The 23,284-nt window shown below is 38.6% G+C and overlaps 3 protein-coding genes across 7 annotated transcripts in view; 2 read left to right on the forward strand and 1 right to left on the reverse strand.

The window, feature by feature from the left end:
- The window catches only part of VMP1 (vacuole membrane protein 1), a 127,547-nt gene extending 110,144 nt beyond the window's left edge, over positions 1 to 17,403 (reverse strand). For 2 of the 3 annotated variants that reach the window (XM_045044813.1, XM_045044811.1), the window contains exon 1: positions 17,275 to 17,403. The gene's annotated coding sequence lies outside the window, so the exon portion shown is untranslated. Of the gene's footprint in view, positions 1 to 17,270 lie in introns of all 3 variants that reach the window. The other variant, XM_045044812.1, reaches the window with a different exon arrangement.
- PTRH2 (peptidyl-tRNA hydrolase 2) overlaps positions 1 to 23,284 on the forward strand; it is a 53,843-nt gene that overhangs the window by 29,586 nt on the left and 973 nt on the right. Inside the window, exon 1 of one of the 3 annotated variants that reach the window (XM_023243669.2) lies at positions 17,495 to 17,664. The exons of 1 other annotated variant lie outside the window; for it this stretch is intronic. Coding sequence is in view for 1 of the 2 variants with exons in the window: in XM_023243668.2 (XP_023099436.1) it covers positions 17,908 to 17,928 (21 nt within the window). In the remaining variant the exon portion in view is untranslated. Of the gene's footprint in view, positions 1 to 17,494; positions 17,665 to 17,702; positions 17,929 to 23,284 lie in introns of those variants that run through there. One more of the 3 variants, XM_023243668.2, reaches the window with a different exon arrangement.
- On the forward strand, positions 9,392 to 9,850 carry LOC101081092 (developmental pluripotency-associated protein 3). Its single transcript, XM_011289101.3, has one exon. It carries the CDS (start codon positions 9,392 to 9,394, stop codon positions 9,848 to 9,850), a length of 459 nt encoding a protein of 152 aa, XP_011287403.3.

The raw sequence follows: 23,284 nt of genomic DNA on the forward strand, positions 1-23,284 counted from the left end.
AACCACATACGTTCATATTCAGCCAAAATCTGTAGGCAATTCATTTCATAGATGAACAGCCATTTACCTACATCACAATAAATAACATGTAATTAATTTGCGACAAAAAGATTAACAAGTCACAAAAGGGCATGTGCACTGTGAAGAAAAGATTCTAAAACTTGCCCTCCAGCCAAACAATGTGATAATTGAACTCATTTCCCCAGCTTTACTCTTTCCTGTAGTAATCATCTTTAAGAGATAAAAGTTTATCCAAACAAATTTGAGTTCATTTGAGTACTTACTTATAATAATGGTATTATGCAATTATTTGAAGATGTTTTTAAAGGTATTGCAACAGGAATTTTCATTTGAGCAAATAATGTGTTCTTACACAATACGCTACAAAAGAAAACAGCTTACTGACATTTCCTACTCAAAAAATTCTCTAGAAAACAAAATAGTCTGGAATTTTGTTTTGTAAGAAATAACCAAGGGAACTAAGTTATTTTCTTTTCATCTATACTTCTTACAAACAAAATAAGTTCACAGTTTTAAAAACAACTTTTTTTTTTTAATTTTTTTTTCAACGTTTATTTATTTTTGGGACAGAGAGAGACAGAGCATGAACGGGGGAGGGGCAGAGAGAGAGGGAGACACAGAATCGGAAGCAGGCTCCAGGCTCCGAGCCATCAGCCCAGAGCCTGACGCGGGGCTCGAACTCACAGACCACTAGATCATGACCTGGCTGAAGTTGGACGCTTAACCGACTGCGCCACCCAGGCGCCCCTAAAAACTACTTTTAAAAACCATTTGCCATTCCCCAAAGAACTATAAAGCAAAACATGCAAAACACTACCTGTGTTCTAAACAACTAAGCTTATAGAAGTATCAAAATTTTTTCATTTTAACCATTTTTGAAAATATTTTACACTACTGTCTTTTAAAATTCCCTTGAAATTTTTTTGTCCCCATCTTCCTCAATCAAAAGTCAGTGACAAACCTAGAGGTAGGATCCAGATACAAGGTGGTCTCAATAATACCAGGGAGTACACTAACCTATGGTAAGACACCCCCAAGTCCCAAAACTAAATTCTTCTAAGAATTTTGAAAGAGACAAGCTCAATCTATGGAAGGAAATAAGATTTTCTAAGAGCTGGTCCATAAATGTGACTTAAGAGTTGAAGGCTCGGGGTGCCTGGGTGGCTCAGTCAATTAAGCATCTGACTCTTGATTTTGGTTTGGGTCATGATCTCACAGTTTGTGAGTTCAAGCCCTGTGTCAGGCTCTGCACTGACAGTGTGGAGCCTGCTTGGGATTCTCTCTCTCCCTCTCTGCTCCTCCCCGACTCGCGCACACATGCATTCTCTCTCTCTCAAAAATAAACAAATATTTTTTAAAAAGTGCACACTTAACTGAGCCACCCAGGCATCCCAAGAATGAGACTGTTAAACTCTAAAGGTCTATGGCTAGGATGAGAAGACAGAAATAGGAAAGAAGCATAACTCAAACATCAAATAATAATTTTCATTGTAAAGATACAAGAAATGTATCTTCTACATACAAGAAATGCCTTAAAATGTTGTAACTAGCAGATTTTCAATCTGAAAATCCTGAAGCATTTAAAATAAAAGGTTGAGGGGTGCCTGGGTGGTTCAGTCAGTTAAGCATCCCACTTCAGCTCAGGTCATGATCTCACGACTCGTGGATTTGAGCCCTATGTTGGGCTCTGTGCTGACAGCTCAGAGCCTGAAGCCTGCTTCGGATTCTGTGTCTCCCTCTTTCTCTGCTCCTCCCCACCCTCTCAAAAATAAATAAAAATTTTAAAATAAAAAAATAAATCAAAGGTTGATATTAAAATATGTGGGGTCTTTTGTTTCTGTCAAGAGTGCTGAGAAAATGCTGCTAAAATCAGCTCACAAAGGTTCTTTGTAGGTTGTACATCTACCGCTAGACTATAATACTCCATTCATTTTAAACATTAGCTGCACTTGTAATGCAAAAACAATGTGAAACTAAGTTACTCTGAGTTTCCTAAAGCAAAACAAAAAACACTTAAGGATGACATGAAAATAGCAACTCCCAGAGTAATATGAGTTAGTGTGTAGAATTTAACAAGATGAAAAGGAAAAGAAAATAAGAGTGATGAAGCCATTGACTCTAATTTTCTTGGCCACTGTATTCCAAAATAAAATGAACACACTTCCTTTTAAGAAAACCATTTATTCAAATGATTCTACTTTCTCACAAAAATATTAAGTCAGCTTTCTCAATAATGTACACCATTCTTCATACAAGGCATGCAAAGACAGCCAATTAAGTATTGTATTTCAACTTGAATATATTTCAGTAATCTTTCTTGCTTTGAGAAGCATGTAGGTACTTAATTGGACTATTTAGTACATTCATTCACAGACTACTTCAAAATAGCTATAGATTTCTCTAAAACTGTGAAGATAAAGCAATTGCAATTTATTATTGGAAACTTAATAAATAATCTAAGTAAAGGGTAATAAATATATCTTGATCAGTGAGGCTTTGATACAGTTTTCCACTTGTGCAAGGGTAAAAAGCCAAAGCTAATCCAAACACCATGAACAATATCAGTGAATACTGGATCATCTGACTATAAGAGCCAGAGATCATCACATGGCTGTGGCAGTGTAAAAGTGTGTTCTCTGAAAATTCATTATTTGAATAAGAATGTATGAAAAAAAAAAATCCTTGAATCTTTTGGAACTTTCTAAAGTTTTGAAGAATTAGACAAATTAAAAACTCAAAATATGCTAAGCAAAATAAGTCAATCAGAGAAGACAAATACCATATGATTTCATTCATACATGGAATTTAAGAAACAGAACAGATGAACATATGAAAGGGAGGGTGGAGAAAAGAAGGAAACAAATCACAAGAGACTCTTAATGATAGAGAACAAACTATGGGGTTGACAGAGGGAGGTATGTGGGAGATGGGCTAGATGGGTGATGGGTACTAAGGGGGTCACTTATTTGGTTAGCCCTGGGTGTTGTGTGTAAGTGATGAGCCACTGAATTCTGTTCCCGAAATCAATACGGCACTGTATACTAACTAAAATTTAAATTTAAAAAAGGGGAAAAAAATAAAACAAACAAACAAACAAACATAAAGCCCAAGTCAAGATACAATTTAAATGCATTCAAAACTTCAATATATCTCCCAATAATGGGTTAGCAGTTTATGAGAGTATATATTTATGGCCTAAAAGGTCCATCAACCTAACTTAGTGAAGTGTAAAATACATTAAACTTGTCACAGTCTTCTAATCATTGAAAAGGTCACTGCTCCAGGTCTATTTATCTTGAGAGCGCAGGAGGGGCAGAGAGAGAGGGAGTGAGAGAGAATCCCAAGCAGGCTCCACACTGTCAACACAGAACCCACAGATCTAATTTTTAATCAAATAAAATTTTAAATATTAAAAAAAATTTTTTTAATGTTTATTTATTTCTGAGAGAGAGACACAGAGTGCGAGTGTGGGAGGGGCAGAGAGAGAGGGAGACAGAATCTGAAGCAGGCTCCAGGCTCTGAGCTGTCAGCACAGAGCCTGATATGGGGCTTGAACTCACAAATGGTGAGATCATGATCTGAGCTGAAGTCAGAGGCTTAACTGACCCAGGCACCCCCAAGAATCCATATTTTAAAAAGATACAACCTGGAGGACATTTTACGGACCCCCTTCTTCAGAGTTTGATAGGTTTGGGGGGATTGTTTATCTCTCACTTCCAATATGTAAAAAAATAATTTTATGTTTCTTTGTGTAAAAACATGATTTTATTTCAAGGCAGAAAATATATAACTTATAAAATTACAGCTTGAAAAATCCCATTTCTCATTTTCTCTCAATCTACTAAATATTCATTCAGTTTTTCTTAATCAGTGCAATTTTAGCAAAACATTTTCACCAAAAAGATGGGGGAGTAAGATCAAGAATTAAAACACTAGGGGCACCTGGATGGCTCAGTTGGTTAAGAGTTCAACTCTTGGTTTCAGCTCAAGTCATGATCTCGCAGTTTGTGGGTCAAGCCCTGCATCTGGCTCTGTGCTGACAGTGTGGAGCCTGCTTGGGATTCTTTCTCTGCTCCTGCCCTGCTTGTGTGCTCTCTCTCTCTCTCCCCCAAAGTAAATAAACTTAAAAAAAATTAAACCAGTAAAACGAGTAACATTCCAGAGCTGGGAGATTCAGCTAACTGTAAGACCTTGGGAATGTTACTCTAAATCTCTGATTCTCTTTCCTCAACCAATTATCAGGCACATAAATTACTGCCATAATTTTCTTTCTATTCTAATAGTCTAAGAATTCTACCCAACCCAAGGCCAGAGTTTGGATTTATGCAACAATACCTACTCTGTATAATGATTTATAGTTTACATATAGATTAGTTAATTTGATGCTAACAAACCTGTGTAGGGAACAGTTATTTTTATCCTTGCCTTCTACAAATGAGAAACTCTGGGCTCAAAGGCTCTAAATAGCAATTCAGCAGCATATAAATGGCAAAGTGAGAGTTCAACCTCACGTTTCCAACTCCAAATTCAACATTTCTTCTACTACACAGTCTTTGTGAGAGTGCTTTCAATTCTTATCAAGAAATTCTGGAGTCATGGGGCGCCTGGGTGGCGCAGTCGGTTAAGCGTCCGACTTCAGCCAGGTCACAATCTCGCGGTCCATGAGTTCGAGCCCCGCGTCGGGCTCTGGGCTGATGGCTCAGAGCCTGGAGCCTGTTTCCGATTCTGTGTCTCCCTCTCTCTCTGCCCCTCCCCCGTTCATGCTCTGTCTCTCTCTGTCCCAAAATAAATAAACGTTGAAAAAAAAATTTTTTTAAAAAGAAATTCTGGAGTCATAGAAAAAAAAAAACTGATAATAAAGTAGTCCCAAAGGTTTAGCATGTTATGGTATTTACAAAACATTCCCCATTAGCAGAATTAAGAGAACACTCATCTCTGTTGATTCTCACAAATAGACAAATAAAGGCCTGTCATCAAAATCAGAAGATTTTACCTTTGCTTCTTTTAGTAATTTCTTTGTGGGTTTTTTACTGTTTGTGTATTTCTGACAAAATTTTAAATTCAGATTGCTTAATAGACTCCTTACTTAAAATAGCGGGGTTTATAAACTAGCCTATATAAGTCATTAATATGAAAATAAGTTAGGGGTGCCTGGGTGGCTCAGTCAGCTGAGCGTCCGACTTTGGCTCAGGTCATGATCTCACAGCTCCTGGATTCAAGCCCCACATTGGGCTCTGTGCTGACAGCTCAGAGCCTGGAGCCTGCTTTAGATTCTGTGTCTCCCTCTCTCTGCCCCTCTCCCTATTGTCTCTCTCTCTCTCTCTCTCTCAATAATAAACATTAAAAAAAATTCAACGAGAGAAAGTTACATCACAGAATACTTGCAAATGACAAAAGTACACATTTCAAATTATTTGAATCAAAATGAAGGATTTGATCCAGATAATTCCAAACTTTATGATCTATGAAACAGAATTTTTTTTATTACCCATTGTTTGGAAAAATACTAGAACTTGTTATATGTTATCCATGCATCAAAATAGTAGTAATGTCCCCACTACACCTATTAAGATGGGTAAATGGAAATAACTGTTGGTATTTTTTGGTCATTCAACATTAAAGAGACAGAACTTCCTACAGCATTTTCTACATTGAATTGTCATTCTTTGCTCACTTTAAAGGCTATTTTGTGTTTCATTTTCTCTTAAATATTAAATAGCTTCCTGGGGCGCCTGGGTGGCGCAGTCGGTTAAGCGTCCAACTTTGGTTCAGGTCATGATTTCACAGTTCGTGAGGTCAGGTTCTGCACTGACAGCTCGGAGCCTGGAGTCTTTGCATTCTGTCTCCCTCTCTTGCTCTGCCCCTCCCCAACTTGTGCACTCTCTCTCAAAAATAAACATTGAAAAAAAGGCAGCAGTCAGTAGAATTATGGAGAAAGAAATGTTAAAAACAATAATAAAGGGTAGGAATGGATATATATAAGATTCAGCATCTAATGTCAGAGAATATGAATTTTTAAAGCCACTTAACCTTGATTAAGTCAAGAGATCAGTCTCAACATACTCCAAAGAATGGGCATCAGAGACCACATTCTCTGATAATTCAGAAATTGTGTCAAACTTTAGTAACAAAAATATAAAATTTATACACACTCAGAAGCTAATGCACAGTTTTAAATAACTCATGGGTCAAAATAAGAGAAAACTGAAAAATGCTCAGAACTACTGGAACTAAAAAATGAATTTGGTAAGGTCACAGGTGTAAAAACCAACTCTCTATTATATACCTGAAATAAACAATTAGAAATTTAAATTTAAAAATTTTACAGAGCACCTGGGTGGCTCAGTTGGTTAAGCGTCTGACTTCGGCTTGGGTCATGATCTCTCAGTCTGTGAGTTTGAGCCCTGCATCAAATTCATCAAAGCCCTGCTTTGTGCTGACAGCTCAGAGCCTGGAGCCTGCTTCAGATTCTGTGTCTCCCTCTCTCTCTGTGCCCCTCCCCCCACTCACACTCTCTCTCAAAAATAAACACTAAAAAAAACCTTTTTTAAAAAATTTCATTTACAATAGCATCTGAAACATAAAATATTTAAGAGGTAAGTTTATGTTGGGATGAGGACTGGGTGTTGTATGTAAGCAATGAACCACAGGAATCTACCCCAAAAACCAAGAGCACATTTTACGTACTGTATGTTAGCCAATTTGACAATAAACTATATTTTTAAAAAAATAGAGGGGAAAAAAAATAAAACCATTTTGGACACTTTAAAAAAAAAACAGAGGTAAGTTTAATAACATACATGCAAGACCTATTCTAAAACAGTAAGAAAAGAAATTACAGAGGGCCTAAATACACAGGGAAATACACCATGTTGATCATTTGAAAGACTCAATATTGTTATTATGACAATTTCCCTCAAACTGATGTATAGGTTTAATGCAATCTAAATCAAAACGCAAGCAGGTTTTTTAAAAACTCAAAAGTGACAAGTGGATTCAAATTTATATGGAAATGCAAAAAACTTAGAATAGCTAAAACAATTTGGATCAAGACCAGAGTTGTAAGACTTGCACTAACTGATTTCAAGATTTATTATAAAGTTACAGTAATGACAGTGTGGTTTTGGCAAAAGGACAGACATAGATCAGTGAAACAGAATAGAGAATACAGAATTACACCCACATATATTGGGTCAATTAATTTTCAACAAAGGTACAAGGCAATTCAATGGTGAAAGGAACATCTCTTCAACAAATGGTACTAAAATAACTGAATATTCTTATGAAAGATTGAACATCAACCTTTATTTTTCAAATGCAATAACTGATCTGAAATGGATCATAGATCTAAATGTAAGAACTAATACTATAAACCTTCTAGGAAAAAACAAGGAGAAAATCTTTGCAATCTTGGAGTGGACAACTATTTCTTAGGCTTAAAAAACAAGAACCATAAAAGAAAATTGATAAACTGTACTTTATCAAGTTTAAAAACTTGTTAGGAAAACCAAAAAGGTAAGTAAGTAAGTAAGTAAGTAAGTAAGTAAACAAATAAATAAAAGAAAACCAAAAAGGTAAACCACAGAATGAGAGAAAATAGTTGCAATATACATGTATCTGACAAAATTCTTGTGTTCAGACTCTCTCTCTCTCTCTCTCTGTACATATATACATACATACACACATTATAGTAACAAAAAATGAAGGTGTTTTGTATATGTATGGAAAAAGAGAAACCAACCAAGAAACAGAAGAGTTATATAAATAATTTAAATATGAAGAAAAAGATAACTCTATAAAACTAAAATAGGCAAAAGACATAAACAGGTATTTCATGGCCAATAATGAAGATATCTATTTGATCTCACTGAGAATCAAAAAATATGAATCAAGATCACAAGATACCATTTTTATCCAGTCTATTTTACTATGTAGTAATATAATTCCAAAATTTAGTGACTTCAAAAAAATCATTCAATATTTCTCATGATTCTGTGAGTTAGGCTAGACAATTCTGGTCTGGACTAGCTTGGCTCTTGAGCTAGGCAGGTCTCAGTTGGGATGCCTCGTGTTAGGTCTCCTATGCCCCAGAAGGTTAGTCTGGCTTTTTTTTTTTTTTTTTTTTTTTCACATGGTGGGCTCAGAGTTCTAAAGAGCCGTAAGAGAAGATATGCCCAATGTGCAAGTTTTTCAAGTCTCTGCTTGTATCACACTTGCTAATGCTCCTTTGGTCAAAGCAAGTCATGTGGCAAAGTACAGCGTCAAGGAGTACAGTAACAGTAAAATCACACTACAAAGGATGAGAAGAATTTGTGACCATTTTGCAAGTCAACACTAAATTTTATAATCCACCACACCATTCTCTGCATGGATTCTTTCAGCAAAAAATAAGCAGATGACAATAGCAGAACTTGGAAAACACCTTGTAAAAAGGTGAATACTGGCATATCCTTGCTAGCAATTCTATGCCTAGACATATAGCCAAAAGAACCTCCTGCACGTGAAGAGCTGATAGGTACAATAATATTTTTAGCTACACTGATCTTAATAGCAAAAGTCATAACAACTCAACTGTCCATTGTCAAAAGAACAAACAAATAAATTGGCATAAAATTATACAATGAAATTTACTCATTTAATAAATATTTACTGAGTACCTACTATCAGCTAGGCATACTTTGAGGTACACTTAACAACAGTTACTAAGGTACTAATAAACTCAATTATCTGAATTTCTAAATTAGATTTATGCAGATATAGAGATCCTAGAGATATCCTTATGATTATTTAATAAGAAATTAAAGAAAATTCTTCTGCTCCATAGAAGCAGTACTAATATCTCCTGTAAGTAGATCTTAAAAACCTATAAGAGGCAGGAGAACCTTGTATATTCTCTTGATTAAATGCTTTTTGTAATATGGAGACTTGAAGGTTTCTGGAAGGAATCAGACTCAACAATAAGGAAGTGGCTAGTCAGATCAACAATTTCAACTTTATTGGACTTTAGGGGTGCCTGGGTGGCTCAGTTGGTTAAGTGTCCAATCTCAGTTCAGGTCATGATCTTGCAGTTTGAGTTTAAGCCCCGCACGAGGCTCTTGCACTGACAGCTCAGAGCCTGGGCCTGCCCTGGATTCTAGGTCTCCTTCTCTGTCTGCCCCTCCTCCTCTAGTGCTCTGTCTCTTGCTCACTCTCAAAAATAAATAAACATTTGTTCTTTCTTTGCTACGGTTTGTTGGAGTTTTGGTTCTTCTCGCTTTTTCTGGGCTGTATCGTTCTTTCCAGGCTACTTTGCAGCAAGTTGAGTCTTGAGAATCACTTTCCACTGGAATCCAAAGATCTAGAAGAAGATTAATCTGCAACTAGGCTTTCAATGCATTCGCCAACAAAGCTTTACCCATCTTGTAGCCCAGAACCTTCTCAGATGGCCAGTGAAGAGAATTCCCAGGAAAGCTCAGCTGCCTCTCAAACTATCTCTGAGGTATTAATAAAGAACCTTAGTAAATTGACTCTCGACCCTAGTATCAAACTCCCTTCCCCTCTACCGGAATATCCACCCCAACAGCAGGACAGCGAGAAGAAACCACAGGGGCTTGTGGACCAAATACTCAGCAACAGGAGGAGGGGTGGAATAAGGACTTTGTTAACTGCTCGGAAAGAAAGAACGGAAAGGCTGATGTGGTTTATTAAAAACCATCACTACTTCAACAAGCATTCCACGGATGAATCAAGAGTGGAAAGATTTAGATGTATATGTCACTATCTCCTGTATCATAGAGATCCTTCTGAGGATACCAGCATGGAGAATAATTATGACATGGAGTTGATGTAAACATAAACCTTATGATACTGTTTTTTTTCTTGCTAGTAATTTTAGGATCAGTATGCAGCAGCTTGGGAAAGCTGCTCTGTTAAGACAAACTGTGTAATATTTTGATAATCTATGATATAAACTCTGTTTTGTCTTTTCTACCTTGATAACAGTAATTTGTGAGGAATCCTGTAGCTTGCATTTGAACGACTTCAATATACTTTAGTTCCACTTTTTGATATGACCCATGGAAGCACTAGTAGGTTTTGAGTGTTGCCTGTGTGTTTGAGAAGCCTGAAGTCATGAAGATAGGTTAACCTAACATGGGGCTCCTGCGTGGCTCAGTTGGGTTAAGCATCCAATAGAGCTCTGTAGAATAGGGCTCTGTGCTGGCAGCTGGGAGCCTGGAGCCTGCTTCAGATTGTGTGTGTGTGTGTATGTGTGTGTGTGTGTGTGTGTGTGTGTGTGTGTGTGTGTGTGTCTGCCCTTCCCCCACTCACACTCTCTAAAAAATAAAAACATTAAAAAAAAAAAAAAGAAAACCTAACATCAAATTGGAAGCCAAGTAACTTGTGCAGGAGGAATATATAGAGAATACTGGGTGGTTTGGCGAGCATAATTATAATTAGGGCAGGGTGCATAGGCTAGATTTTCTGTTTTTAAAAACTTGGATTGTAACAAAAATTTTTTATGTGGTAGTTCCAGTTTTAGTAGCAAATGTGTATGTAGAAGATCTTATTAAAATTGAGACTTATTTGAAAAAAATAAGTAAATAAATAAACATTAAAAAATAATAATAAACTTTACTGGACTTTAGTCTGGTCTCATTTAGACCACAGAATAAGAACTCACAGAGCTGATCCTTTCATAAAAGAATTCTGAATAAGTAAAAACTTTCACATGCTTTATATATATATGTGTGTGTGTGTACACACACACACACACACACACATACATATATATGCATACATGTATGTGTGTATATATATATATACATACACATATATATATAAATATGTAGGCATATGTAAAAATATAAATATGTAGGTATATGTGTGTGTGTGTATGTGTGTGTATATATATATATACATGAAAAAAATGAACAATCTAGTTCCCCTCTGTCCCTCATCTATCTAGTACTCTCCCTGCTAGATATACCCACTTTTATTACTTTTGTGTATTTGTTTTTTCTTCAAACACTCCTTGGCCTCCTTTGCCAGCTCTCTTTTACCTGACCTGGGCCCTCTCCTCTTCCCTGTCACCCCAAGTGATTTATTTGGTCCTGTAGTTTAAAATACTAGCCTGAATTTGTTTTAATTTTTTTAATGTTTATTTTTGAGAGAGAGAGTCAGAGTGTGAGTGGAGTGCAGGCAGAGAGAGGGGGTGACATAGATCTGAAGCAGTCTCCAGGCTCTAAGCTGTCAGCACAGACCCTGATGCGGGGCTCGAACTCAGGAAGCGCGAGATCATGACCTGAGCTGAAGTCGGACACTTAACCAATGTAGCCACCCAGGCGCCCCTAAAATACTAACCTGAATTTGCATTTCTGGTCCTGATCTCTAGATCTGTGTCCCTAATACCACATTTGGATGATTGCTAAGCATCTCAAATTTAACATGTCCTTCCCATCCCCCTTCTTGTCACAAACCTGGTCCTTCCCAAACCTTCCCTCTCCCAGTACTTGGCACAACCCTCCACCTAGTTACTAAATCCAGAAGCACAGTCATCCTTGACTCTTCTCATTTCCTTACTCTTCACATCTAATCCAGGACCCAGTCCTATTCCAAATATATTTAGTATCCACCCACGGCTCTCCACTTGTTTGCCACCACTGTGGTCCAGGCCATTTTCATCTCTCATTTAGACTACTGCCATGGACTCCTAACTTCTCTTTCCATTTTTATTCTTGTCCCCTTCAATTCATCCTTCACATGTGAACGAGAGTGGAGTCCTTATAAATCATACTACTCCCCTACTTGAAATTGTAGGACTTCCTATTACGCTCAAAATCAAATCCAAATTCATTTCCATGGCCTACAACGCTCTATATAATCTGGACCATGAGTATGTTCCCTACCTCATTTCATGTTGCTGTATTCCACGTATACTGTGCTAGAATCTCAAATGGGCACACATCCACATTAACTCTCATACCTTTGTTTCCTTCATAATATTTACTACACTGTTTATTCTTTCATTTCTGTGTTTACTCCTTTCTCTATCAGGGTCCCAACTAAAATACATTTGTCCTTGCTTCCCACTGTTTTCTCCAAAACCTGGTAAAGGAACTAACACAAGATTTTTAGATTTTTGTTCCCTGATTGGATGAATGAACAGATACAGCAATAGATGTCATTGCAGAATAATCTTCCCATGCAAAGAAAGTAAGTGCTAGAAGATAACAATGCACGTTAAATTCCCAAATAGCAATTCTCAAATTCTGTTATGGTTTGCACAGATAATGTAAACTAATAACAATAACATACAAAAAAACTGAGAGAATAGCCTATTAGAATACCTCATTTGGTTAAGAATCTCACACATGTAAAATATTCACAAAATGAAATATATATATATTTATTTACTGAACCTTCATTAATACTGAGCAAACAATGACAAGTAAGCAGCAACAAAAAAACATGTGTTCAAAGAAGGTTGGGAAAGAGTTTTCTCTTAGCAACTTGCTCAGTAGGCTACCTGATGATAACAATAACAATCATGATTAACTATATGCCATTCCAAACACTTTACTTAAATCTATTCATTTAACCTTAACAGGTACCGACTTCATAGCCTAGGAGGAAGAGGTTAAGTAACTAGCCCAAGGGTTGCATAGTAGTAAAAGCTGGAATTTGAAAGAATGCAATCTAGCTTCATTGCCCTGGCTCTTAACACTATCTACCTAGTACTTCTAAAAAAAAATTATAAAGACCAAGGTTATTATTTTTTTAATTTTTAAAAATGTTTTATTTATTTTCAAGAGAGAGAGAGTGAGACACAGTGCAAGCAAGGGAGGGGCAGAGGGAGAGGGAGTCACACAGAATCTGAAGCAGGCTCCAGGCTCTGAGCTGCCAGCACAGAGCCCGATGCAGGGATCAAACCACGAATCATGAGATCATGACCTGAGCCAAAGTCCGACACTTAACCAACTGAGCCACCCAGGCGCCCCAAGACCAAGGTTATTATTAAAGAACTTCAAGAACAAGAGAAAACATCATAATGAAATACTGAAAAGATAATGTATCTCTGAATACCAACAAACTCTTTAGCAATTTCAGTTAGACTAGCTGGGACAGGATTACTCAATGGGTCACCCTTGCTTAATTTAAAAATGCCTTAAGCTTTAAATGCCTTAGTCTTTTATCTGACACAGAAAAGTTTCTCCTGTTCAAATTTCCAAAACCTTCAAGGAGATAATATTTTTAAATGAGCTTTACCGAAGGGTTTACATAATATATAATATCAGTTCGGCAAACCCTAAACACAGTTGCTTTCCTAAATAGAGTTTCTTGAAGCAATAAACTCTAATAGTTTACCCCTCAAAATACTTGCAAGTCTGTGAAAGCAGATTATTAACTAATACAACAACAAACACATTATCACTTAATTCATTAAGTTTGTTTCTGAGGTTTAATAAAGATTTTCTAATCTGGAGTTTATGTCTGTACCAAAGAGAGAGAGAAACGCCAACAAAAAGCACTGGGCAAAAAAACAGTGATTATTAAGTATTTGGCCGTATAATCTCCAAAAATGGCGAGAGACTAAACAGGTTTTATGAAATCAGTGGAAACGAAACAGTTCTCAATAAGAAAAGAAATGAACTATTCTACACTGGCTATTTACCCAGAATAAAATAGAGAAATGGCTCAATAAATTAACAGATAATTAATATAACAGAATATTAAAATCACAAATAGTTTGGGGAGATTTTTTAACAGGAACAAAGAAATTAAAACAGCTTCTTCCTTATTACCAACAACATTTACTCAGTAGAGAAACGTGTTACAAAGATACTCTGTCTTTTCCACTTGTCAGAAAGAAGACACCTTGATATCTGATAGTAATGCAGCATGAACTCAGAAAAACTGTTCTGAAGAACAGAACTAATTTTCTTTCTTTCTTTATTCCATTCCACTGCAAATCTTGGCAAGCACAGTGTTTTTGTTTTCCTAGAATTTATAAGAATAAATCAGCTAAGGGGTGCTTTGGTGGCTCAGTTGGTTTAAGCGCCCAACTTGGGCTCAGGTCATGATCACGTGGTTCATAAGTTTGAGCCCCACATAGGGCTCTGCGCTGACAGCTCAGAGCCTGGAGCCTGCCTTGGATGCTGTGTGTCTGTCCCCTGCTTGCGCTCTGCCCCTCCCCTGCTTGCGCTCTGTCTCTATCTCTCAAAAATGAATAAAAACGTTAAAAAAATTAAAAAAAAGAATAAATCAGCTAAAAAGGGAAAAATGTATACACACATATAGATCCCTTTAATACATAGAAGAAACTATTTTCATGCAAACTGGAAAATAATACCAAACCATAAAAAGATGCCTGGATACAACCTTAGAAGAACAGAGAAAAGACTTGTAATTTCATTTCCTGTTCAGGGTGTGGCACTACCTAAATCATATGACCTCAGGCAAGCCAATTACTGATTGTTTGTGGGGCTCAATTTTCTCCTCTGTTAAATGGGAAGAATATAACTATATGTTCATAGAGATTGCTTCTAATTCTACATATTGCTTTCAGTAGGCTTTGGTGAAATGATAACGTTTTTTACTTAATAGAAGTAAGTAATGTTATTTCTAACCTTTAGTTAACTATATGTAAGCACCAAAAACTTCAACTTCCTCTGCATTTGGAAATTCTTTTTTTTTTTTTTTGAGGAGAGAATCTCTCTCTCTCTCTGTTTTTTTTAAACATTTTATTTTATTTTTGGGGGGAGACACAGAGCTAACAGGGGAGGGGCAGAGAGAGAAGGAGACACAGAATCTGAAGCAGGCTCCAGGCTCTGCAAACCCTGAGCTCTGAGCTGTCAGCATACAGCCTGATGCGGGGCTGGAACCCAAGAACCATGAGATCATGACCTGAACCAAAGTCAGACACTCAACCAACTGAGCCACCCAGGCACCCTGAAAGAGAGAATCTTTTTTTTTTCTTTAATTTTTTTTAACATTTATTCATTCATTATTGAGAGATAGAGAGAGACTGAGCATGAGCAGGGGAGGGGCAGAGGGAGGGGAGATGCAGAATCCAGAGCAGGCTCCAGGCTCCGAGCTGTCAGCACAGAACCCGATGAGGGGCTCGAACTCACAAACCGTGAGATCATGACCTGGGCCGAAGTTGGATGTCCAACCGACTGAGCCACCCAGGCACTCCAGAAAGAGAGAGAATCTTAGGCAGGCTCCAAATCCATCACAGAGCCCAATGGTGAGATCATGACCCAAGCCAAAAGCAAGAGTCAAATGCTCAACCAACTGAGCTATCTAGGTGCCCTGCGCTTGGAAAAAAATTTTTTTATGTCTATTTATTTATTTTGAGAGAGACCACCCATGGGAGGGAGTGGCAGAGAGACAGAGACAGAGAGAGAGATGAGAGAGAGAGAAAATCCCAAGCAGGCTCCACACCAGCAGCACTGAGCCTGACCTGGGGCTCGAACTCAAACTGTGAGATCATGACCTGAGCTGAAATTAAGAGTCAGACATTTAACTGACTGAGCCACCCAGGCAAACCCTTGCACTTGGAAATTCTTAAGTGACAATACATGATGACCAAGAAAGGTCAGATTTAAACTACCACATGCAAAACTATACTCATTTTCTAGTCACCTACTTATTAACCACGATGACTAATGCAATGGGTTACAGTATGAAACTATTCGTAGGTAGCTTTTATTGGGTCCAAAACTAGGGCAAAGATCATCTCAGAAGTGTGTGATAATATTTTCAGCTAAGTAACACTTAATATAAAACATCGAACTGTGAAATGATACAAAGCAACAGTATTCTGCAGTGATATATTTCCAGCTTTCAGAGTAAACTGACACCATCACCATATTTTAATTTATATAGTGATTTCCCATTTACTATCTCACTTAACCATTGTGAAAATCCTATGAAATAAAGTGAGCAGTACTTTTATCAACACAATCCAGACCAGCTCAGAAAGTTAGGTAACCTACCAACCTTTATTCTGGAATGTGAGTCACAGAAATTGAACTGTACTAATCAAGTAAGATATATCTCTCAAAGGGAAGAAAAAAGCTTTAGTGTTTTAAAATAATATAGGCAAAGAAGTAAAATATAAAAGATTTCTACTACAGAATCATTTCATACCCACACAAATTGGCCGTATTTGTCTAGGTACTACCATCCCTCTTCCAAAGATCAATAAAAACATAATCTAGAACGCATAAAATGTTCCCGGTAAATAATTTCTTACCATTATCATTTATGTTAAGAATACACAACAAAAATCACAGCTCATGATAATACAATTAATAGGCAGTAGCGGTCAGAACATTAAATTCTCTATCATTACATCATAGAAATCCTTGTACAAACTTCTCCAAAAGATCAGTCAGTGCAGTCTCTCTGCAAAATTTCTGACAACAGCCCCAAAGGAGAATTGAAAGACACTGAAGTTAAGAAAAGGAGGTGTCTTGCCATGATAGGTAAACTGTGTCAGAGCCTATATGAGATTTTTGCATGATCTGCATAAAAACAAAGATAATACTTTAAACCTACTGGAGGTCATTAAGTAATCTTAGTGTGACACAGGGCCACATATGGCTTCTTGGAATTTTAGAGATTAAGCCGATCCCCAGGTTTTACTGCAAGTACCTCCGCTGTAATAGAACAGGGGCGAGGAGAGTGTCAGAAATTTGGAAGAGGTAGAAAATCCTGCCCCTCATAAAGTAGTAAGATATATGTGAAGGGTTTTTGCAAAAGATCAACGGAGCTAAGGCCCCATTCCCTTGGCCACCAACGCTTTAGATGGCACTTACACGCCTGAATTTTGTTTAGAAGAGAATGCATTTGGTATCATGTATTAGTGGCTGGGGAGGGCAAGAACCAAACTGACAGGTCCTGAGAAACAGCTTGGTCATCAGCAGGGAGGATCTTCTCCACTTACTCTGAGGTTCTAGATACCGGGGAAGGAAGAAGAGATGGGTACTCTACAGAAGCTTAGAAGAGCTTCCAAGTCCGCGACGATGAGAGCGAATGATAGGAAATCCAGTGTATGGGTTCACAGTACCGGGGTGAACCGTGAGGTGTCCCAGATAACCTGGCTACCGCCAGACCGAGACAGAGTCAGCAGCGCCCTAAAACACTGCTTGAAGTCGAAATCACGGTGCCCCACATCTATATGATCTAAATGGGAGAGCTCCGGAAGAAGCCAAGCCCTGATGACAGTCTCAGGCTTCCGTCCCCAATTTCACGCGCTCGTTTACCTACCCGCTCTGACCCCGGCTTCTCCGGATCTCAGTATCCTGGAAGCGGCTCCTGACCGACTCTCACACCCGCCGCTGGGGTCCGGCCAACCGGAACTCGCTCTCGTCACTTCCGGTCCGTTTCCCACCCCCCATCCCTCCGGGGACCGCCTCCAAGAGACAAAAGTTCCTTTTTCTTTTCGGCAACCTCCGAAGATCTTCGCGGGATTTCAGTTCGGGTCTAGGTTCGGGACCTGTGGGCGGGACGAGAGGAAGAATGACTGTTGTCTTCGCGGTTCTTGATCCGGAACTTATCAAGGAGTCCCGGAAGAGGTAACTCGTGGGATAGAAGCGTGTTCACTACGCGAGGGGGAAAACGGAGCGGCGCGAGTGAGGCGTTGGTGAGGTTCTCTAGGTAAGTCGGCCCTTCATTGGGAGGTAATTTTGCATTCTCTCTCCAATTGGAATGTTTCTTTCCACCTCATTACATACCTCCTCTCCCGAGCCTTTCACCTCCGTAAACTGTCTTCCGCCCAACTGTACACTGGAGCCACTACTGCTGTTCAGCCAGTAGTCCTTTGGAAGAAGGGACCAAAATCCTGAGAAGGAGAAGAACCCAGAATTTCTTGTTCCCAGGCAGAGCCTTCATTCAGGCAGCATGGATACGCTTGCTCCGAATGTGAGAAAATACCGCGCAGGCCTGTTGAGTATTTATTGAATACCCACAGCGTATGAAATGGAGTCCTACGAGGAAAGGAAAGGTTTCCACGAATATGATCGAAAAATGTGTCTCTCTGTGTAACACAGATATAATGTTCAGAGAAGTGTTTAATCCTGTTAGCCCAGGCACTAGACTCTGAAAATGTGATGTGCAGTCGTTATGTGTAATTGCTACAGCAGTTCTGTAGAGTAAATAATTAAGACTGATTGGGGGATGATAAACACTTGAGATTGGTGTCGTTTGAACCACGCCTTCATGGCTGAAGAGGTTGTGTGCGTTTGTGTTTGTGTATGTAAGTGAAGAAAATAGAAAATAATTCCTGGGAGAGATGGCTCATTGAAGGGACCTAGTAATTTGGTGTCGCTGGATAGTACAGTATGAAGCAGAAGAGTAGATTAGGAGAAAGTAGGTAGCAACCAAACTGTGTAGTGCTTTGAATTTGTGCTAAGGGATTTGTTTTATATTTTAGGTGTTTACCTGATAATATTTTTTTAAGTTTATTTATTTATTTTGAGAGAAAGAGCAAGCAGGAGAGGGGCAGAGAGAGAGAGAATCCCAAGCAGGCTCTGAACTGTCAGTGCAGAGCCCACTGCAGGGGCTGGAGATTATGAATGGTGAGATCATGACCTGAGCCAAAATCAGAAGTAGGTTGCTAAACTGACTGAGCCACCCAGGCACCTCCGTCTGGTGGTTTTTTGTTGTTGTTGTTGTTGTTGTTGTTGTTTAATTTTTTTTAACGTTTATTTTTGAGACAGAGAGAGACAGAGCATGAACGGGGGAGGGTCAGAGAGAGGGAGACACAGAATCTGAAACAGGCTCCAGGCTCTGAGCTGTCAGCACAGAGCCCGACGCGGGGCTCGAACTCACAGACCGCGAGATCATGACCTGAGCTGAAGTCGGCCGCTTAACCGACTGAGCCACCCAGGCACCCCCGTCTGGTGGTTTTTGAGCAGAAAAATTACAGGATCAGATTTGTGTTTTACAAGTATAATTTTAGGGGTGCCTGGATGGCTCAGTCTCTTAAGCTTCAGACTCTTGATTACAGCTTAGGTCATGAGCTCACAGTTTGTGAGTTTGAGGTCTGCATGTGGCTCTTCCAGGAGCTTGCTTGGGTTTCTCTTTCTCCCTCTCTCCCCCCCCCCCCACCCCCCAAATAAATAAACTTTAAAAAAAAGGTATAATTTTAATGGCAGATGGACTAGGATGAACTAGGATATGCATGAAGCAAATGAGAAAAGATCAGAGATAGAGAAGTAATTTGAAGGCTTTAGGCCAAGACATCGATAGGGCACTGGTAGAAAGGATAAGGAGATAGGTTGAACACAGATAAATTCAACAAGGTTTGGTGACTGGATGTGGTAGGCCAGTGGAGAAAAAGTCCAGGGTTACTAAGACGTCAAGAATACAGAAAAAGGTGGGCCACATGGATGGCTCAGTGGTTGAGCTTCAAACTCTTGATTTCAGCTCAGGTCATGATCTCTTTGTGGGAGCAAGCCCTGTATAGGGCTCTGCACTGACAAGTGGGGAGCATGCTTGGGATTCTCTCTCTCTCTCTCTCTCTCTCAATAAATAAATAATAATGAAAAAAAAATACAGAAAAAGGAAATTTTAGAAGGAAAGGAAAATACTGAGTTCAGTGTAGGATACAGATTAGAATACTCTATACTATTCTATACTCTATACTATTCTAGTAGAAGCTGGAAATTCCAGTTTGGAGCCCAGGAGAGGTGTCAGGAGTCCTCAGCATATGACAGTTTGGGAATAAATGGGATTTGCTCTCTCCTGTATTAGATGTCAGCTCCATGAAGAGTGGGACTTTGTTTAGTTCAGTGCTCTATCTCTAAGGTCCAGAACAGTGCCTGGTGCACAATAGGCCTTCCATAAATATCAACTTATTGGATGAAAAGAGAGTTTATAGACCATCACTGTCCAATAGAACTTTCATGGAAATATTCTGTAGCTCAGAGTGACCGTTAGCCACTTTTAAGTTGTTGAGCTATTGGGCACTTGAAATGTGGCTAAGTGCAACTGAAGAATTGAATTTTTATTTAGTTTTAATTAAGTTTAAATAACTGTGTTGACTAATGGATACTGTATTGGATGATGTAGGCATAGACTGAAAAGAAGGATAAACGTGTAAGCAGGTGCAATACCTACATCAGGGGCAAACATCAGAGCTAGAGGAGACTGGAAAAAAAACTATCAGAAAGGTGGGATGATAATAGGGTGAAAGTTAGATTAAAGAATTAGAGGGAGGAAAGTTTAAAGAAACGTTATCATCAGTGAGTGGTGGGGAAAACTCAAGAAGAGGCCTAAAAGGAGGCAACTACATTTGGCAATTAACAAGTGTCTGATTCCTTAGCAATATCAGTTGAATGGGGAAAGGAGGCAGGTAATTAAAGAAGTTTAGAGGTAAAAGGAAAAAGAAGTCAGACAGTGGTCCAAGGGTCAAAAAGGATTGGGGGAATTTTTTTTTTTTTTTTTTTTAGGTTAGAAAAGCCAAGGTATAGCCCCAGGGAGTACGATTAACGGGTGGGGAGCACGGTTCCAGAGGGAATGGGATTAAGAACATTGGTGAAAGGGGCTTAGTCTGGGAGGAATTAGAACACACCAGGAGGAGGGTTTTTACAGGACGTGTTTGTTTTGCAATGCCACCATTGCCCAGGATTATCCATGAGACTAAGAATAGTTATGTTTACCTTAGTCTCAATCACTGGGTTTTTGATATGTGTGTGGTGTATATGCAGAAAGGGAAAGAGGCTGAAACACCTTTTGGAGGAGTTAGATGATAATGTAATCAGGCTGATTAGGTGATTAGAACATCCTAAAGAATAAAAATGTTAGGTATTAATGGTATTAATATGGTAGAATTAGAGACCTCATGAGGTATGGTACAGAAGCAATGAACTTTGTAATTTCTAGAACTTTTTCTTTCGTTTTTTTCTCTTACTGGTATCTTTGTTTTTTGGTGGTTATTTTTGGTTTGTTTAGTTTTTGTTGCTGTTGAGAGAGAGAGTGAGAGTGAGGGAGTGGCAGAGGGAGATAGAAGAGAATCTTAAGCAGGCTGCATGCTCATGAACTGTGAGACCATGACCTGAGCCGAAATCAAGAGGCAGGACACTCAACCAACTGAGCCACCCAGGAACCTGGTATATGTCTGTTTTTAGATAAAGTTCAGAAAGTGAGAAGCTTTCTGTCATGATCTCTAGATGAGTATATTTTATACTACTTTTATTATATTACTGTGGATAAGCAGGTTCTCTTTTAGATCCTTATTTTTCTCATCTTTAAAGTGAGGCTCATGCCTTTTTTAATTTTCATAGCAACCATAATGGAAGTAAAGGGGTTAGCAAGTTATACAACACATAATAGGTCCTCTATATGTGGTTCCCATCTCCAGATAGTACCTGAATCTGGTATATAGGATATTTGGTTACTTTGCAACCTAGAAATGGGTGCAGAAAATCCTTCTAATTGTTGACATGGAGGTTATGGATATAATTTTTACATAATTGAGTATTTATTCACTTTGGAATCTAGTTGTTAGATTATGAAAGAGAAATCCTGATATGTAAGCCTCATGTAGTAACTAAATGATAGATGCATTCTGAGAAAATGTGGGTTCTAATAAGAATTTAATTTTTTTTTCTGACTGTAAAAAGGCATCTAGAGCCATAAAGTACTATGTCAGTACAGCCCTGTCACCATTATTAGTCATACCAGTGAAAGAGGACTGAAACTAGGTACTGACAGCTTACATGTGTGACCCTCTTGCCTCTGGCCATTCCGTGTCACTCTCCTTTGATCCCTCAATGTTTGTTTCTTAAATCTGTATTTCTGTGTTAAGTGACAGAAGCTTGAAACAAAAGGCCACATATTGAATGGTTTGATTTCTATGAATGTCCAGAATAGGCAAAATAGATTAGCAAATGCCAGGGACCTGGGGGTAGAGAAAATGGGAAGCAATTGCCAATAGTTACACAGGTTTCTTTTTTCTTTTTTTTTTTTTTTTTGCATGCACAAGCAGGGGAGTGGAGCAAAGGGAGAGAGAGAGAATCCCAGGCAGGCTCCCTGTTCAGCATGGAACCCAGTGCAGGGCTCAATCCCATGACCCTGAGATCATGACCTGAGCTGAAATCGAGTTGGAAGCTCAGCAAACTGAGCCACTCAGGAGCCCCAAGGGATTGCTTTTTGAGGCAGTGAAAGTGTTCTGGGATTAGATAGTACTTATGGTTGTACAAACTTCTGGATATATTAAAAAAACACTAAATTGTACACTTTAAAAAGATGAATTTTTATAGTATGCAGTATCTCAAGAAATTTAACATCCCCTATGGTATCCTTATTTTTAAATTTTTTAAAGATTTTATTATTTTTTTTAATGTTTATTTATATTTGAGAGAGAGAGAGAGAGAGTGTGTGCGTTAGCAAGGGAGGGGCAGAAAGAGATGGAGACAGAATCTGAAGCAGGCTCCAGGCTCTGAGCTGTCTGCACAGAGCCTGAGGTGGCCATGAGATTAAGACCAAGCCGTAGTCAAGACACTTAACTGAGCCACCCAGGCGCTCCAAGATTTTATTTTTAAGTAACCTCCGCACCCATTGTGGGGCTTGAACCCACAACCCTGAGATCAAGAGGCACATGCTGTACCAACTGAGTCAGCCAGTCGCCCCATTCCCATTTAAAATATTTGTGATAAAGTATTTCCAAGACTGCCATCTATGCCATGTAGATTATCCGAGGGCACTTACTTATAAGCACTACAAATATGGTAGTCCCATGTATTTCAATATATAAATGGTTAGATGCTGTTCCACTAGAAGAAACTGATGGTTATTTGTGCCTATACATGGAAGCATTCTGAATGTTAACAGCCTCAACTGTAGACTGATACGGGTGTTTTATTGGTGATTCAAATACCATGAATAGCTTTGCTGAGGTAACAGGAATTTCTAAAATAAGGAATAAAGGATGATCTTCCTTTGTTTTATATGATAGTTACACTTCTGGTAAATTCAGTGTATATTAGAACTATGCAAAAAATATTTTGTGTCCATGAGTATAATGAAGTTAGCTTCTGGTCTCAGTGATTGATGGTTTTTTACCTATAATTATTTCCAGTGGAAAAATCTTTGCTTTGTAAGACTTTTAGCATTCCATGCTTAGGTCTAGTAAATGTCAGCAGCACGCCTCACTCCAGGCCCATTGCTGTGACAACTAGGAACTTCTCTGAGGGGTTGGTACCATCCCCATTGAGAACCACTGCATTATGAAGACACAAATAAGCACTATATTCCAGAGAAGGGATGAGTTATT

This window comes from Felis catus, chromosome E1 (assembly GCF_018350175.1).
Source record: "Felis catus isolate Fca126 chromosome E1, F.catus_Fca126_mat1.0, whole genome shotgun sequence".
NCBI classification, from domain to species: Eukaryota; Metazoa; Chordata; class Mammalia; order Carnivora; family Felidae; genus Felis; species Felis catus.

Excerpts from the sequence above, each read along its gene's own strand:
- LOC101081092 (XM_011289101.3), top strand. The coding sequence starts at position 9,392 with ATGCATTCGCCAACAAAGCTTTACCCATCTTGTAGCCCAGAACCTTCT.